This window comes from Tympanuchus pallidicinctus, unplaced genomic scaffold (genome assembly GCF_026119805.1).
Source record: "Tympanuchus pallidicinctus isolate F22 unplaced genomic scaffold, pur_lepc_1.0 scaffold26, whole genome shotgun sequence".
NCBI classification, from domain to species: Eukaryota; Metazoa; Chordata; class Aves; order Galliformes; family Phasianidae; genus Tympanuchus; species Tympanuchus pallidicinctus.
The window spans coordinates 3080868-3099904 of NW_026294743.1; the positions used below are offsets into that span (position 1 = coordinate 3080868).

Genomic DNA, 19037 nt, shown 5'->3' on the forward strand with positions numbered 1-19037 from the left:
TATTGTACAGTGCTGCTACACGGAAAGAAGTACATTTTTATTTTGTTTTTTAAACTGTTGAAGGGGAGAATAATCTTAGGGACTAGTGCAGTGCAATGCTCACCTTTTTGGGTCGATGATCTTGTAGAGTTTTCCATTGTGAGTCTGTGTCATACTTTTACTGTTTGATAATATGTAAATCTCGCCTGTTAAAGGAATTAATACATTAATTAGTTTTTATTTCTTGAGATGTCAAACACTTGTAATCTAGCTACACATACACAGTGAGGTTAAAGATATTTTGGTGAAATGCACTACAGAATCATTGCTATCTGAAAATTTAAATAATTACGTATTTTTTTCATATTGTAGTAATTGGTAAAAAATATACGACAGGGGACTTATGTATTAAAAATGAGGATCCATCTGCTCATGCAGATCTCCTCTGCCCATCTGTAACACTGGAAATAAAAACAAGCATATGACTTGTGTCAGAGAGAGTGACAGAGTTCACAGAATGTGAGAGAAAATAAGAACCTTTGACCCTTTCTCTTAACAGCTCTTCTTACACAGCTGGTAAGGTGTGGATGAAACAGCGGTGTAGACAGCTTTGGCAAAGGGAAACCAGCCTTCAGATTTCTTCTTTTGGAACGTTTACTATGGTTTCAAATGGTTTCGCTAGCATACTTAGAGGACTTACAATTTAAAAACCTTTCTTTTTTTCCTATTTACCTAGTTCATCTTCACCAAATCCCAAGACAGGGCCTGAAAAGAAACCTCTACATGATCCGCTGTTGCCAAGACAGAGGGGTTTCTCTTGCCACTGTTTAGTTGCAGGATTCTGTTGCAGCGTTAAAAAATTTCTGTATTCAAAAACAGAAGGCAAATTGTTATATTACGTTCTGAGTATAGGATTTTCACTGTCCGGATAAATAAGTAAGCACGTGCAGGAAGTAGCTCCTTAGGTAGATCTACATAATTCATCACCTTATTTCCTGCCTGTTATTTTTCAGGTGCCTAAAAAGCGTAGCATTTCCCTTCCTGTCATTCAAACATCACAAGATTAGGTTTTGCTGCACTGTATCTAATCATTTGTGAATGCTGACCTGTTTGGTATGGGAAAACTGTACTCTTGCAATTAAAAAGCATTCATTTTGCTCCCTCACTGTTGCCATAAAACCCAGAAAGTTTGCCTTATCTCATCAGTTTGCCAAACTATTCCATGATTACCATTTACTTGCACTATAAAGTAAAGGATGAATGTTAAGTGTGAAGTTAGTTTCTTTGTCTGTATATTATTCCAAGGATTAGAAATGTTACTTATGTTCCCCTTCATTAGAATATCGTGCTGCTTGATTCCGAATCTAGAATTTAATCTACATCATCACGCTGCTACTTTGGCAAAGTGACACAGTATTAAAAAGTCTGTTGCTGTTGTTTCATGCAGGAAGCTCACAACAAAATGTACCTCGTGAATATATTATGTTTAAGGCTGAAATTATAAGAAACTTACCCATTGCGGTCTCCAAATACGTAACTTCCATAGAGCCTTTCGGACTGGCAACCTCGATAGACAAATCCACCGACCAGGGCTCCACTGCTGAATGGTTTGAATTCTAAAAGTGAAGGCTCACTTTCTAAAAAGGAACTACCGTAGTTTTAGATCATATGCAGTTTCATGTTTTGATTCACATTTATGAATAGGATTATTATTTTCAGAATGAAATTAATTCCCTTTAAATGATCCTGAAAATGCAAGATGTATAGCTGGAAATGAAGCATTAGGAAGATCTGAAAATTGCAACGAAAGCTGTTTGTGAAACAGTTAATGAGGAATTTAGGTAGGAGACACTATAATTACCTTCCTTCCATGTGCACAGGCCAAGAGAATAAAACTATACCGGGATTAGGTCAGACTTCCATTTAAGTTAATGTGATTACTGCTATTAACTTTTATGTGTCCATACAGTCTACAGAATAGATCTCTTGAACTTCAGGAACACAATTAAACTCCCTTCACTGAAAAGGGGGCTTATGCCCCAAGAGCACAAATTCCAAATTCCAGTGATTTTCAGCAGAGCTTGTTTTCAAAGCCATTCAGTGGTTTAAGAAACTCTTTCAAATCACATTTGAATACATTATGTGTGTTGTGTGCCATAAAACAGTAATATTGCTGGATGTAGGTTTTTATGGTGATTTTTTGTGCTGCTATTATAGTTGTAGTGCCTACACTTTTTTCTTTCTTTTTTTTTTTTTTTACAAAGCTGCAATTTAGTCACATGAGGTAATATCTTGGATAACCTTTCAATGTAAATGTGCCTATGCAATATTGCTTAAGGTAAATGTAGGCTCAAATTGAAATGCCAACTGCGTAATTTTAAATTAAGCCACAGCTGACAGAACTTTTTGTTTCAGAGGAACTTTGTTTTTAGTTGGAGTGCTCTCTGCAGGTCTTTGAAAAAGGAATTTCCTAGATTGTTCTGCAAGAGCAAGAGCTGAAATTCTGTGTTGGACAAAAGGATGGTGAGCATTTTTTATTTAAGCAGTTGACCCACAGCCTCGTATTAAAATAGGCAAGATGTTGTGGATAGACACAGTATTGCTTAGTTTACTCTGCAATAAAGATGCAGTCAAAATTCCATTGGAGCCGTGGTTTACCAAATACTGCTCTTTGGTTTGGCTTCCGTAAAATGCACACAGAAAATACATGCAGTAACTGAAGTGGAACAATTGCATTACACATTGGGACTATGATACTAGTCAGCACAACTGTTTTACTGGGGAGGTGAATAAAACTTGAAAAAGTTCTGTTCCAGGAAATAGGTCGGTTCTTGATGCCTATACACGCTTAAAATTTATCACCTTTACCACCACAAATTAGGAACTGCTAAATGGTTAAACAAGACAGATGATATGTCAGATTAACTCTTCTGGCTTACCTGACCTAGCAAATGATCTTGGTATCAGAGTTAAACATTCAAGCTGTGGGAGGCAATCATACTGATTCAGAGAGCACATAAAACACTCTAAAATTTTAAGTTACTAATTGAGCGTGTTTATCCTATTGCAATCTGAACTAATCTTTTATTATGAAGTAGTACCATAGTGCATTTCTCTAAGTAAGTTGTTCATTTTTAGTAACGTTTAAACACAGAGCTCAGTCATTTCCCTGTTTGGTTTCAGTCTGTTGTTGTCTTTCTCGTTTTTTCCATTATAGGAAGCACATTACATGAGGTTTCCATTCTGTACCTTACAAGGTTATTTGTGAATGACTAAGTATACATTTTCATCACTTCGTGATATTCCAAAATCTTTTCCTTATAAGCTGTCATTTGCAACTATAATGAGATCTTTGAGTGACTGACAGCTGGCATATTTCCCAAATCTTATTTGTAGTCACTGTTTTGTCTTTCATGTTTAATCTTCTTGTACTTCAGTTACATCTTCTGCAGGTTACCTGCAATGCAGTCAATGCAGTAAGTTACCTATTATGGCTTTACCATCCTTAATCTTTTGTTTTCTGCTTTCCTTTTATTATTCCATAGTCACAGGAGCCTCCTGTTTCAATTAGCTTTACCCTGGGTGCAGCCTCCCACTTCGGTTAGCTTTACCCTGGATAGAACTTACCATAGTCTTTACCCTTTATTATCTGTAAGATTCTTGCAGAAGATCTGTTCTTTCCGTTTGAATCTGAGCAAAGTATAGTTAAATTGATGTTTACATCTGCAGGGTGGTGATCCACAGCACATCTTAAAACAAAAAATAGAAGAAAATCCATGAGATATACAGACTCTTAATGTGTAATTCTCTAACAACAGCATGAAGCATCACATTTTGGAGGATTACTCTTTGTTGCGTCTACTCCTGTGAGGGACGTTTCGTGAGCCAAAACATCTGAGAGGTGCGTCAGATCTGTACACGAGAGATAATATCTTTCCCTCCCTGCACCATGGGAGCAAATCTCTACTTTTACCTAGTGACGGAATGTACTCTGCTCAGTATCACTGCAGATGAACATGGCTTTAGCCAAGCTAGGTGAGAAATTTTTGACTGCTTAGAAGTCCAAGAATTTACTCCGTATCCGAACAACTGGAATTTCTCATTTTTTATCAAACGGTGCCTTTAAATGTCACTTAAGTACTACCCCCACCTAATTTGCTGAATTATGTGTTGTTTAGTTAAAGTGTTGCTTTCCTCCTTGTTGTTGTTTAGATTTCACCAGATGTTCTCAGTTTTCTTTCCATGCCTTTTTCTTTCTCGGTCAAGATTCTACTGTTCTAATTTCTCAGATTCCAACCCCAGCCATGTTTTCCCAGCTCTCGGCTTTAAGTTCTCTTGTTTCATAGAAAAAGGAAACATAGAGGAGAAAAAAACCAAAACTTGCCAGTACTTTGTTTCTGTCATTTCGGTCTTGACTTTCAAGAGCTGTACATTCTCTCCATTGCTTTTGTCAATGTACAGTTGTTTACAAGTGTGACATATACGTGTGCATGGAGAAGTTGCAGTTAAAAAGTTCATGAGTACCTTTATTATGCAAATTTTTCTGGCAGATTAAATACAGCATTTCTGGCTGAAAACCTGCTCTGGGTTAATTCCATTTGTAATTGTGACGTGCTTACCGGCCTGGATTGTGGAGTCCATGTGCAAAAATTTCAGGAGGTTGGTTTGTGCTATTAAAATGTGGGTTGCTCCGTGGTATGGAATAAGGGACACTGCACAGGTCAGTATTTACATCGAGGCGTAACACAGAACCTGTAAAATCACTGAGAAAGTTGGAGGATAAAATAATTGGTTTTTAAAAGTATTTTGCATGTAATACTTCAACAAGCCAGTAAAAGAAACCACCTACTTGACTTAATAATCACATCTGGTTTAGTTTTACAGCATGGGTGAGTCTTAAGAACTGTAGCAGAACTCATCGAGGGCCCATTTTGGTTAATATGTCTCACTGTTATGGCTACAGTGTAACTCTTCTGACCACTTTGCTGAGTAGCAACTTGGTAACAAAAACAACTTTCTGTATCACAGCATCTGTTTCAATCTCTCCCATCTTCTCTATTAATTTAAAATAAAGCACAAGCATTGCTCTCTTGTTAAGCATATCCTCTCTGTAAAGGTCAGGAATACCTGTTATTCCATGGAGCCAAAGAGGCCTTTGAGTAGAGCAACTCCTTTTAGGTCTGTGAAGACTCAAGAGCAGTCTTTCTCTAAATTACAGCAAACTTTGTGCCAACATTTTGCAGCTCTAACATAGGACGGGGCTTTGGGCAACCTTATCTTGTTAAAGATGTCCCTGCTCATGGCAGAGTAACTGCCAACTCAACCAAGTGATTCTATAGCACAGTGACACGGGGTCAAAGCTGTTAGAGAAAACTGTGTAAGCAGAACCAAAGCACTGTTGCTAAATAAATTCTCTAGACATTTTCCTAAGTGATACAGTGTTGTTATTGACTCTGGTATGTGTCTGTTGGAACATGTGCTCAATAAAGCTGATTTGTTTGTAGAATAATAGTCTGGAGAAAAATATGTCTAATCTATGTTTAAATAGAATTAGATATGTTATTGAGGACTCCAGTATTTACAGGGTTTGATAGCAAGCATCTACAACGTGCCTCTAAGTACCCAGATTGTTCTGAAAATTAACTGCTTAATTCAGGTGCTGAAAATAGTGAGGTGGTATAATTAAGAAAGCATGAATAGGATTTTTGCTGACAACTGTTAGTCATTTCTGAGTGTGACTCCGAAGTCTATCCATTGGTAGCTTTTGTACCTTAAACCATCCATTTCTTCCATATCGTCGAGAGTAATCATGCCATCTCCAAGGAAAACGTATAAGAAGCCGTCGGGGCCAAACAGAAGCTGCCCTCCTAGATGTTTTCTATGTAGTTCTGCTACTTCTAAAAACACTCTTGCTGTTCTTATATCAACTTGTTGTGGATTTTTCCTGCAGTGCAAAGATATGAAAAGAGTTTTCACAGCTCACTATCATTGGCTTTCATTTTAAAAATAAATGTGAGTCATTCAAATCATACTTTAAGATGAGGATGTTGTAACTTGGCATAAAAATGTCAAACAATAATTTCTGAGAAATTGCAATTTTCCAGCATTCTCAAAAAATTATTTTGCTTCCCATACACAAGTAGGAAATAAATATAATTTAAAAATGACAGAACAAATAAAAAGAAAGAGGCTTAAAATGAATAAATCAGTATACTGACGGGGGTTCCAAAACTACTGTTTGAAATAAATATCAGCAATAAATTTTCTGCAAGTGCCCAAGTATATGCTTTGTAAATCTGGTAGTTCAGTTTAGAAGCAGGGTATACTAAAATGAGGAAGGTTGCTGGTAAATAGAGAATTTGTGAATTTTAGACTTCTACTGATACCTGGATACTGTGTATTCTACCACCCTAAGGATGTGATCATGAGGTCCAATAGCCCACCGTTCTTGGTTGGTGGTATAAGACACATACAGCTTTCCATTTTTCTTGTAATTGGGATGGAATGCAAGGCTTAACAGTCCTCTTTCATCTCCTCCCTGCAGTCAAATGAAAAACACAAAGAATTGTGAAGTTAATTATGTTCTTTATTGTGTTGCAGCTGGAACCCAAAAAAAAGTTTCTTTCTTGTGGATAATCTTTGCCCAAACTCTTTTATTTCTTTCCTGACTACTGCACAAAAAGGATTATAAAACATTTCACTTTGGGGAACTCTTTAAGTTAGAACAAGACAATTGTCTCATGTAGTTATCTATGCACAAGTCTCTTGCACCATTTTTGTGGAGTGATTTGTGTACGTAATCTTTGGGAAGCCATGAAGACAAGTTTAAGTGCTGTGAAGGATTCTTTGCTGGGTTACTAGGTTGCTTGTAATTCGTAGGGGACAAATAAAAAGGTCTATAATCAGCAGTCGGTTCTAATCCAAGTATCCAAAACCTAAAACACAGTGCTTGCTGCCAGCTCCCACTGTCTTGGCAATATGTTTAGAAAACAGTTAAATTGCTTGTGTAATATGTAAACCTTTGTTTTACCCTGGAGGCAGCAACATCAGTTGTCACAACTATGGTGGTCTGTTCATCATAGCTAGTATACTGTAGGTAATAAGCAGCCTCGGTCTCCGTAGAGAGAAACCATGGTTTTTACATGTGGTCCTTCAATGGAAAGGTTTTAGTTATTTTTTAAAATAAAAATAGAAAAAAAATCTCCAAACAACTTTCTTTTGTTATTACGTTTGCCACGAAGATTAGTACAGTTATATGTTAAACATCAAATCCATGTAATGCACTGTGACAATGCAAAAACACTGTGTATTTAAATAGAAGGCAATTTTCTCCTCTGGCTTCTAAAAAAGCATGTAATGTTACTACGACTAACATTTTAGTTGTATAAATTAAGAATAAAACTTGAACTTCATTTGTTTCTCCAGAGGTAGTTCTGAGAAGTAAAGCTGATGCATAGAAATAAACAGAATATTTAATTAGCAGTTCAAATTCAGTTCAGAGATGTGGTTATTCAGAAGCTGATAGTTGTTTTGGAATTTCACTCGGGGTTTGTCAGCCTTTCAAAACCAGTGGTTCTGTTGTAGATTCAAGCACCCTGGCTGTACTCAGAAGCAGACAACATTTTGCAACTTTACCACAACCATGATAAGTCATTTTAAGTTAGGACAGAGAATGAAGCTTTTTAAATGTATTTGCAGTTCGGAGTGATGGATGAGCCTGTCTTCCTAAGGAAAGATGTCTCACAAAAGCCCTAATTGGGAAAGTGCACAGTTTAACTTATTTTAATTTGATACAATTGCCATCCTTCCTTTTTAATCACAACAACCAAAGAGAAACCTGATTCAGAAATGGAGACGTAAATAGGTCAAGTTATTTCCATAGAAAACGATTTGTGCAATGAAATTTGAATCCTCCTAATTTAGAGACAGACAAAATTTGCTAATTTGTTTGCTTGAAAAAATTTAGATTTGGGGGTTATCCAACAGGTTAGATTTGATAGTCTTGTTGGAGCCTATCAGATGCTGTCACTGTGGACGAAGGGACTGGTAATCTAGCTCTTTCTCCTTTACAAGCCAAAAATAATTCTGCAGCTGAGTCTGAACTGATTGTAGGTGTTACTGTATGAGTTTCTGAGAGTTTTGACCAAACTGCTCTGATGAATTCTGTAGTAAATAGAGTAAAATCAGTTGCTTTGGGAACAGTAAGGCATATTGCAAAGATTTCTAATGAGTGAATCTATCTGTGCCCAGACAAAGACATTCCTATTTTATCTCCTGAGAGTGGAGTGCAACTCATTTAAGGGCCCAGGAATGTCAATGAGTCACACTAGGCCTGCCATTCAAGGTGAGTTATTGGAAGTATTAGTTAGAGAAGATCATTCTGTTACTATGCTGAAGATTTTATTTAGCATTCAATGAGCAGTCTCAGCATGAAAGTGAAGTTGTTGAAATAGCAAACAGGTGAAAATTGAATTAAGAGCTTTTAATGAAGAACCCATGAAGTAAGAACTTGACAAATGATTGAAACACAGGACTTCTGAGGTACTACGTACAGCAAGTTGCATTCATAGGATCAGGCCAGTATTAATTGTTATTTAATTAATTGCAGTTTTAGTTATTCTACTTGACTGCTATGTATTACTTACTTTGTATCTGCAATGCATCTATTGTTTCCTGAAAAGTCATGCTGCTTTTTGTTTTTTGATGTAAGCCAATTCCACCGTACCCTAAAAAGTCAATTTACTCTTGCGTTGATCAGAAGGTTGGAAAGATACTGAAATCAGTGCAGCAGCGATCCATTAGAGGACACAGTCAGTTAGAAATTTACTTGAGTTTTTCCATACTTATGCTTTCTGACTTTGGAAAGCCATTGTTCATGTGTACTTTCGGCTTTATCAGTGGAAATAATAGGCTTGCCTTTCATTTCCAATGAAATGACTGAAGTTTTGGCCTCTTACCTTCTTGGCATTTTTTTCTTTTCAAATTTCCCCTTAGATGAAGCCAGCACCATCTAGCTGTGTACGACATACTAGCTTAGATTGTTCTGCACAACACTGTTTAAAGGAATAATCTTTAATAGTTGCCAGTTGTGCAGAGCAGGTGAGAAGAATGAGACAAACCTTATTCCGTTGGATATCTGTTCAGGGCAAAGAATGATGATTGGCTGCACTGAGGATTAATTATCTGAACATGCTGTGGACTAGGGCCAATGTACAATCTCTATCGTAGCGATGTCCGCCTATGCAGCTTTTCAGCTTGTACACTCTTCAATTCCTGGTAATTGTACATTTTGCATGAATGCTATGTTTCTTTCAGCACTGATTTTCTTTAAGGCCAGATTTTAAATTTCAAGTAAAGAGTTACGTGAAATAAAAAAGCTTACCTTTAAAAAACAGTTTGTTCTAATTTAGGATTGCAATTACTTTTATCAGAATTACATTATCATAAGTCAGTACAAAGCTGGGTAAAGATTAATTGCATGCCTTTCACTTTAAATGTTTCTTTTCATTTTCAAACGGTTGCTTAGATAAATTATGTTTGCTCTAAAAGAATATTTTACTAGGAAGCAGTGATATTATGTACCAGTGTTGTATGTTATATGTAGGTCACTCCGAAAGAAATGCTGCCTGTTTATTTCTGTGGAAACTACGACAGATACAAGGAACGCAGCAACACGCTGTTTGATGCAGCAACTTTGCAGTGACCAAACCCTCTTTTCCAGCATAGCCACTGCCATGAGCTATGCGTTTTGGCCACCAGTGAACAAGAGCCTGCGTGCTGCTGCACTTGTAAACATCTGCACCAGCGGAGGTGACCCTCTGTCACTGTCGCCCCTGCTGAAGTGCACCACGCACCGCCTCGCTGTGCTCACGTCCACTGTCTAGTCTCCAGAAATGTTCAGCAAGTATCAGTGATGTCAGTGGCTGCCATTTTATCCACAAGGAGCAATTCAGTGACACACCTTTGCTACGTACCCACTTCCACGTCAGACGCGTTTTGTCAGAGTGCCCCTCTGCTGCCCTCTGTCCCGCAGCAACAACATGGAGCGGAATGTTGGCGGCACGGCTCAACCTCTGCTGCCGTTCCACCAACATCCATCTCTGACATCGCGTCCAACATCAGGAAAACGGGGGCATTAGTTTCAGAGCAGCCCTCGTACTTACATACAGAATCATGTACAGCAGATATTTTTCAGAGGCGCTGCCATTTCATGATACCAATATATCTATTATTTCCTTGAGTGCATTGAGTGTTACGTGGGAATACTTAACTAATATCACTAACGCTAAGCAGTTCCTTTACAGTGAATCCTATTTTAAGCATGATCCTGAATTAAGTAACCTCATTAATAATTCCTTTTAGTAAGCAAAACCAGACCTATCAATTTATTTTCAGTACTCTCTGTGGCTTCACAAGAAACCTCGGTAGAAGATTCAGAGTTTTCCTTTAAAACTGATTTCAGAAGTCACTCACTCATTAATATTTCTGGTATTTATACTTAAGAGCTTTTTCGTTTGGACAATCCCACTTTTATTTTAGCTCTGATTAGCAACTTTAAAAAAAAAAAAAAAAAAGGATTTGTGGTACCTTTTAGAAAGTGCTTAAAATGTATATATCACGGTTGTGATTTGTGATGTAAAATATTAACTGTAATGTCTTAATATCATTTCTTGTCATTTACTATTATAAGACCAATACATGGTAACTTGACTGCTTTTACCTTCTTTCCTATGTAGAAAATACCGTAACTTGTATGCATTACCGTATGTTTGATATTAAGGAGTTTTATTTATTAAGGGCTTTGGAAAGAGGTCACTGAATATCTTATCAGACAGTACCATATGAGCTCTTCAAGTAGAAATTTCTGATTAGGAGATCCTGACAGAATCTCTGCTTATTTGAACCTTCTTTGATGGGATCTTACTGTAGGGCAGAAGATCAATGTTAAGTGTTTTTCTGAGAGGCAAGTGTTTGCTTAAATGACATGTTTTGGAAATTTGGCTCCAACACAGGATGGAAATTTGACAACAGCAGAAGTAAAAACCAGGAAAAGGTCTGCTGTCTGCTGCAAGGGCACACCTTCTTTGTTTTCTACAGCTGTATCAACTATTTTAAGAAGTACAAGGAGGAGTTCCCTCTGACAGGTGAAAGGGGACAAGGAGAAGAGCAGAAACTGATTGGGCTGTAGGTATGGTATAGAAATGGAACTTCCATAGACCTCTTGGGTGTTGAAAACTTGACTGCTTTGCTATCTGAACATCTGTGGGGCCTGAGGCCTCTGGCAAGGGAAGAATTTGTAACATAAGACATTTACCTTAGGGAAAAATAATTACACTGATGTAATGGTTGAGTATAGTGTATATGCTGGACCCTATCTCCAAAGCATTTCCTTTTTCCTGTTGTGCTGCAAACATGTTTTTTTTTTTCCCCCCCCACACATTTATAATGGGCTTTGCAGTTATCTAAAGTTTGCGTGTGTATGTATATATATTTCTATGGGTATTTTTACTGAATTAACCAAAAATTTACATTCATATGTAAACAGGAAAAGTATGTGCAGGGCAATACTCCTACTTAAGCACAAATCCTACTGAAGTTAGAGCTGGTTTTTGTTCAGTTACTTTCAGGACAGGATTTGGCTGAAAAACACTGATGGCCAAAGTGCACCTTTCATAAAACATGCTTCATTTGTCTGCAGTGACATTAAAATGATCCTTTTTTTTTTTTTTTTTTTTCTAAGGAGAACTGAATTCTGTAATAAAATATTGAAGTCCCACTTCTTTAGAGCTCAGCAGGTCTGAAAATAAGACCTATCAAAACAAAGTAAGATAATAATATGTAAGAACAGTTCTGCATGGATTTTGAGTGAGGCTTTTCTGAAAGTGTGGAAAAGTACATATTTACAGGAATTATGCATACTGTTACATTATGCAGGATAGATAGTTTTTTTCAGCAAAAGAAGAACTCTGGAGTGGCCACGACTTGAACAGAAGTAAGTAAAAGCGGCTTAAGATCTAAAGGTAGCACTGGAACTTAGAACTCAATTCCTATTTTCTTCTTAATTCTGTGGCAGCAGCAATAAAATTTTGGCACGACCTTGATCCACAGTCCTTTGACGAAGCCAGCCACTAAATGCAAGACCTTTCATTTCTAGTTTTAGTCCTCTGTGCTTATTTTTTTAATTCCTCAACTCCAGATTTTGCTGTACTGCTGGGCAAGTCTTTAATTTAATCCAAATGAAAATCCCCATCTCCTGATAACACAATTCTTTCTTCCCATTCTCCTAAAGAATACACGAAACTTCTAAATGCAGATACTATCCCAACACAAACCCGCAGCTTGCCTCCTTCACAGTCTTCTAGGAAGACAAGAATTCTGCTTTGACAGCTCTCCCAATTGTTGGTTAGAAGCAGCTAAAAGCTTTGAGGCTGCCAAAAGCCAGCCAATAATTGAGAGGTTTTGGGCAGAGTGACATATGACTGTGAGTGTGCTTGCAAGGAGGTGGCCGTGAGCCCATGTGAGGTCTGCATCTGGACTGGGAAACTTTATGTACTGTACTACTTTAGGAGAATTGGAATAACAGAAGACAGTGGAAATCAGTCCCGGAAGAGGGAGATTCAAATAAAGACCAGATGATTATTGCATTCAGTAAGGCTGGCTCAAGAAGGTGTGAATTACACACTTTCCTGCACCGCAGAGGCCTCTTGAGCTGTAAGCAGCATTCATCCTCTGGGAACACAGGTGGTGATTCCACCTATGTCCCCAGCTGGATTTATTTTCAAGGAAGCTTTACATTCCACCAGCAATTCAGTGAGTGGTTCACCAGTGGAGGCCACTAAGGGAAGGTAAAAAGTAAGAATAGTTCTTGTGATTTCCCTGGCATTCCTCCATTTTCTGGCCATTATTTATTTATTTATTTTGCTAGTCTCATGTCCTATACTTTTCTTCTTCAGTATCCTTCCTCTGTCAGCTTTTTAGCTTCATTGGTTTGAGGCCTATTGTGTTGTAGAACCAGCCTTCTAGGAAAGTGATAAAGCTCCCTTCAAGTGGACAAGAGTGCGGTAAGTGTTAAGAAATTCACTGACCATGAAAATCTGTCACTAGCGGGGAGAATAGACTTGATGACGTCTGTGTTTTTTCTCCTTTCTTCTGTGTCTTCTAGGTTTTACCCACCTTTCATATCACTTCTGTTGGTAAAGGCAGTTTTTACCACTCATTTTCAGTGGGTAGTTCAATCAAATGGGTTCAGAAAACAGAACTACATTAAATTAACTTTCACAAATATATGACACAGTGGCAAGTGATGAATAATCTGTTTTTCATTCACCAAAGCTGTGACTTCCTCTTTCAATCAAGAGTGATGTTATCTTTTTTTTTTTTTTTTTTTTTTTTTTTTTTTTCCTCCACTTAGGCCCTGTTTTAATACCAGCAAACATTATTTTTCCCTGGACATGAGGAACACAAATTAATTTTAGTGAATTACTGTTCTACCACCACTCTTATTTGACCAAGATGTTCTCAGACTGCTATTTGAGTTTTCTCCTGTTCTCATGTCTGACTATGTATCTACAAGATAACTTTATTTTTCAGTAGCATATTTCATAAAAGCTTTCTTTTTGGTTAAAACACAGGGCCTAATGACAGAGAATTGCCAAAAAACCTTAAGAACTATAATTCAAGAGGGAAGATGCTTTTAAATGGCATAACACTTGAGCAAATCAATGCTGCTTTTATCGTTGCTAAAGAAGATAGATATATGCCATGAAATAAAATCTTCGTGTGGTGTGAAGAACACCTTGGGTTGCTAAAGTAAGCCTAGAGAGTATCCACAAAAAAGCCTGCAGCACTTCAACATAAGTTGCAAGACTTCTTGTGCTGAGGGAGAGATAAAGGATGTATGGTGACACATAGCAAATTTGACAGTGCTTATGTAAAATGAACCAACCTACAACAAATTCTATACTCTGATAATTGAAAACAAATTCATGCTGTTTTACCGAGACCACTTTATATGGAAATTTAGGGATATAATTCAGAACAGAATAACAGTAATTATCATACCCTCTGCATTAAATTAAAACCAGAAATGTTGATCTGTCTAATTGTAGGCATTAAAAATAACTAGTTGCAAAAAAGAGAGATGCAAATGCAAAGATGCCCTGATGGCATTACTCTGTGTTGCAAACAGTTCTGCTTTTCTCCTTTGGCTCTTGGTAGTGAACTGTACTTTTTCAAATTGCAAGGAGAATGTTGCACTCATATGAGATCCGTATTTAAATACTGTGGGTCAGCAGTAGAAAGCATCAAACCATACCCATATTTACAGTTGGACTGAATGATCTTAGAAATCTTTTCCAGCCTTGGTGATTCTATGATTCTATATTGAAAAGCTGCAAATATCTTTGCTGTTGCATGTATGCTAATGGGTATTAAAACTTGCTCAGTTATTGTTAGCAGTCTGCATCTTGCCGAAGGAAAAAAGAGAAAAGGGGAAGAAAAGCACATCTTGAGGAATGCACCTATTGCTGGACTGTAACGTAGGACTAGAAGCACTTCTTTTCATCCGCCCCATTGTGTTTTTTTCACAAAGCTTTACTATAGCAGTCACTCATGTTTGTAACATAACCTCAAATTAACAACCGGTCCTTATGAGTTGATTTAAGAGAAGAGTGATTTCTGTGGCTTATCAAACTGATATTAATTTTCACTGTAAAACATAAAGGTATTGAAGGTTATCTCATTAGCAGATTTCTGTCTTTACGCTCTGAAACTATGTTTAAAAACATTATGAGATATGAGAGCTGCTTCAAAATTGTGCCTCCCATTTTATTATCTTGGTGGTTTGACAGTAGAGGTTGAACCTTCACACCAATGTTTCATGAGTGACTTCTGAAATCAGCTTTAAAGGAAAACTCTGAATCTTCTACCGATGTTTCCTGTGAAGCCACAGAGAGTATTGAAAATAAATTGATAGGTCTGGTTTTGCTTACTAAAAGGAATTATTAATGAGGTTACTTAATTCAGGATCATGCTTAAAATAGGATTCACTGTAAAGGAACTGCTTAGCGTTAGTGATATTAGTTAAGTATTCCCACGTAACACTCAATGCACTCAAGGAAATAATAGATATATTGGTATCATGAAATGGCAGCGCCTCTGAAAAATATCTGCTGTACGTGTTTCTGTAGGTAAGTACGAGGGCTGCTCTGAAACTAATGCCTCCGTTTTCCTGATGTTGGACGCGATGTCAGAGATGGATGTTGGTGGAACGGCAGCAGAGGTTGAGCCGTGCCGCCAACATTCCGCTCCATGTTGTTGCTGCGGGACAGAGGGCAGCAGAGGGGCACTCTGACAAAACGCGTCTGACGTGGAAGTGGGTACGTAGCAAAGGTGTGTCACTGAATTGCTCCTTGTGGATAAAATGGCAGCCACTGACATCACTGATACTTGCTGAACATTTCTGGAGACCAGACAGTGGACGTGAGCACAGCGAGGCGGTGCGTGGTGCACTTCAGCAGGGGCGACAGTGACAGAGGGTCACCTCCGCTGGTGCAGATGTTTACAAGTGCAGCAGCACGCAGGCTCTTGTTCACTGGTGGCCAAAACGCATAGCTCATGGCAGTGGCTATGCTGAAAAATTTTGGTCACTGCAAAGTTTGCACTTTTTACACATAAAGTTTGCACACAAAGTTTGCACACAAAGTTTGCACTGCAAAGTTGCTGCGTCAAACAGCGTGTTGCTGCGTTCCTTGTATCTGTCGTAGTTTCCACAGAAATAAACAGGCAGCATTTCTTTCGGAGTGACCCATGTATTTTCTGCAAGACATTTTAAAATTCTTTGACCTTCTTATTTTTAGAAACTGAAAAATAGAATGATGTGAAGGGTTTTTAGTAGGGAAACGTGACAGAATTTGAAAGAGAAAAATTTAGGGGCTTTAAAAGCTTGGTCCAGAGACAAATGCACATGGAACGTTACATGTAATTTTTGCTTATCGTTCACCTATCCTTTTATCTGGGGTTCTCTTAAGGCAGAGCCACCAGTAGTGTGAGGCTTTTCTGTTGTTACAAAAATGGGAACATCACCTTAGTTGGCAAAGAATGTGCGTGCAAATTCTATAGATAAACGAAATGCTATTCTGTTCCCTAACATCTGAAGAACTTTTGGACTGCTGAAATCTGAATGCATGAAAAAGCACATTTCAGCCTATATTTAGCATCAGCATTCAGCATAGTTTTGGTAATGATGTGTCATATCTTCTAAGCAAGTGCTGGTTGCATATGTTACTGGTTTTCTGAGTAGATGATTACACAAAACATAATGTGAAAAATCAGAATCTGTGTTCTTAGAAACTCTGTAAGTATTCTTCAACATTTTACGGTAAGACATACAACAGATCTACTGTATGTATGAAGACTGGAGAACTATATAATGTCTATTTATTTCACTTTTGAAATTGTTTATACCTGTGTTCTTTGTTCATTCCATTCTTTCAAACAGTGAACAATCTCATGTTTCTGGCACAAATGCAAACAGAGAAGAAATGCAGAAGTCCAGCATCTGCAACTGAGTCTTAAGCTTCCACGTGGAAGTATACTTTAAGAGTATTTGTTGCCTGAAATCAAACTGTTGGACATTGAAGGACTTCACTTGTTGGAGCACCAATAGAAAGCCAGACGAAAAGCAAACCAAACAAAAAAAGTGATATTACTGCATCTTTTTTCAAACATGTACATCATGTTTTATACCAGGGTCAAAAAGTTACTTAAGTGAAAGCACCTTTGTGTTTCTGAAAAAGCACTGAATGGAGCTGCAAGGAAAAAAAATGTTTGAATTCTTTGGTACTGTCTGAGCATATTTCTCATTGGTATTTTGCCAAACCTACTGGCCTAGCAGTAACTCAGGAGCTGTGCTGCCAGGCAGAGGGCAGGAAGGCTATCTGTCACACATCTTGCCTGAATTGTTGCTGTTGAGCAACAAGTTGGGCTTTAAATACTGACTCAAATAATCAAATAATTTGAGTTCTTTCAATAAGTCTTAGAAATACCTGTAGTTTGCCAGCTACATGAAAACAAGGAGTAAATAAATCCAGAGCAATCCAAATCTTTTCACTAACATTTTGTGAGCACCAGAGGAAGCTAAAATAATCAAGTAATTTTGTGAATCACTCATATAGATCTTGTCTGTACCTCTCCACTAACGTTGTGAAAAAATATTAATAATTTGAAGCTAGACATGAATATTTTTGTGAAGTGTGCCAAATGGAAAAACCAGGGTGGTGGAGGATATACGGTTTGCTCTTCATGACTAAAATCTGTACATGAGAGGAGAATGATGGCAATCCACAGCCGTGTTGACAATTCAGACATACAGGAAATACCCTTGTAGGAAACTAATACCATCTGGGTTTGGCCCAAGATGTGTGAATGAGAAATATGTTTCTTGTTGAGAATGCGAAGATAGTTTTGGACATTGCAGAAAAGGAATGCGTTAAGCATGCACAGTTATAAAAATGAAATAGGGTGAGGCATTGCATGCATATGGAATAATTAGAGGAATATGTCTGTGTGCGTCAATAGCTGATGCAGACATAGAACTTCAGAATTCAGTTGTCCTAAGACAACCAGTAAATTATCATGAAAAATGTTTTCATTATAAGTGCCCAGGAGCCTTCTGAGCAAGAGCTGTATTTGAAAATGCTGGTTTGTCTAAGCCACGGTGTTCCCTGATAGAAAGGGAGATTTTTGCTTGTGACACATTATACATTAGGGGGAAAAAATAAAATAGCTTTGAGATTGTTGAAACATCCAGTTCTGATATTTGTAAAATTGGGAATTTGGGTAATTTTGTTGGGTTGTTTTCAGTTTAGAAATTAGTTTTAGCTAAAAGAATGTCAACACTGAAATGGAATATTTCATTTGGCCCATCCTGAGAACCTTTCAGTTCACACTTGGTGAGAGTATGTTTTCAAAATCTCAGAATATTCTCACTCCTCTCTATCCTGTACTTGCATTAACTGTCTGAGATTTTAGTGTCTGTTCTTGGCATAGGAAAGCGCTCTGGTTTCTAATGAAGCCATTGCCAGCATTCTGAGGTTCCTGAGACTCACTGCCTGCGGGATGGATTTTTGCCTCTCCCTTGACACCCTCATCTACTTGTGAAAGCCCCAGCAATGCTGATTTTTCAGTTATTTGTGTGGCTAATGAATGTTGTGCATGGACAGGATAAAGTTCCAGATTCTTTTTGATGCACATTTGACTTCTCCAGACTGGCTTGTAGCAATATCATCCTTTCTCTAAGTCCAGCCTCTAAATGCTCTTTTTAAAGAACATTATTTGGAAGATAAAAGGTTTTCATGTCTTTCATGTCTGTCAAGATCCTGGATTAATCCTGTTCCAGACTCAAAGGCACATATTATACAGATTCCTTGTTCCTTAACTGAGCCATGCTCATACGATGACAGCAAACAGTTATTGTTTCTTGGGTCTTCATTTGTTTTTCATCAGATTTTTGACATAGCTGAACAGAATTATTCTTATCACTGATGAACGCTGCTGTAGACATTCATCTAAGATGTATTAATTGTTTCAGTGCTCACCAAGAAGGCACAATGCAAAAAAAGAAGGAAAATTGAATTGGCCAGTTTGAATATTTTATTTTCCATCAATTCTTAATATGTACTGGCCCTGTGCAGCACCTAAGATCTCCAGACAGTATGATCAAAGTTTATAAATTAAAATGGTGCTAATATAGTAATGATGTACCATTGCATATCTTTGACTGATGATTATGGTCACGTTGGCACAGGCCACCTAAAGAAGCAAGCAAACTAGAGGCATGAACAGCAGCCCATTGCAAAGTCTATCAACAGCTGCAAGTTCAAGCAGATGGATGGGGCTGAGTTCAGTGCCTACCAGCTGTGAATACAAGCCTCATTCGTAAATCCATTCCTTGTTCTTTGGAAATGTATCATTAGTACCTCTGAAGCTGAAGCTTCGTTATAGAATTGTGTTGTATTAGTTCAAACTCTGCTAGGCTGTACACAAAGCATTGCTTTCAT

The 19037-nt window shown here is 37.7% G+C and overlaps 2 protein-coding genes across 4 annotated transcripts in view; one reads left to right on the plus strand and one right to left on the minus strand.

Annotated features, from left to right (window-relative positions):
- The window catches only part of ANAPC10 (anaphase promoting complex subunit 10), a 153327-nt gene that overhangs the window by 101608 nt on the left and 32682 nt on the right, over positions 1-19037 (plus strand). The window lies entirely within an intron of this gene.
- Positions 1-19037, minus strand: part of HHIP (hedgehog interacting protein) — a 69835-nt gene that overhangs the window by 13226 nt on the left and 37572 nt on the right. For both annotated transcript variants that reach the window (XM_052690418.1, XM_052690417.1), the window contains exons 5-11: positions 6366-6517; positions 5750-5923; positions 4599-4742; positions 3607-3728; positions 1493-1616; positions 712-842; positions 104-185 (exon numbers count right to left, since the gene is read on the minus strand). In XM_052690418.1, the coding sequence (XP_052546378.1) occupies positions 104-185; positions 712-842; positions 1493-1616; positions 3607-3728; positions 4599-4742; positions 5750-5923; positions 6366-6517 (929 nt within the window). The remainder of the gene's footprint in view (positions 1-103; positions 186-711; positions 843-1492; positions 1617-3606; positions 3729-4598; positions 4743-5749; positions 5924-6365; positions 6518-19037) is intronic.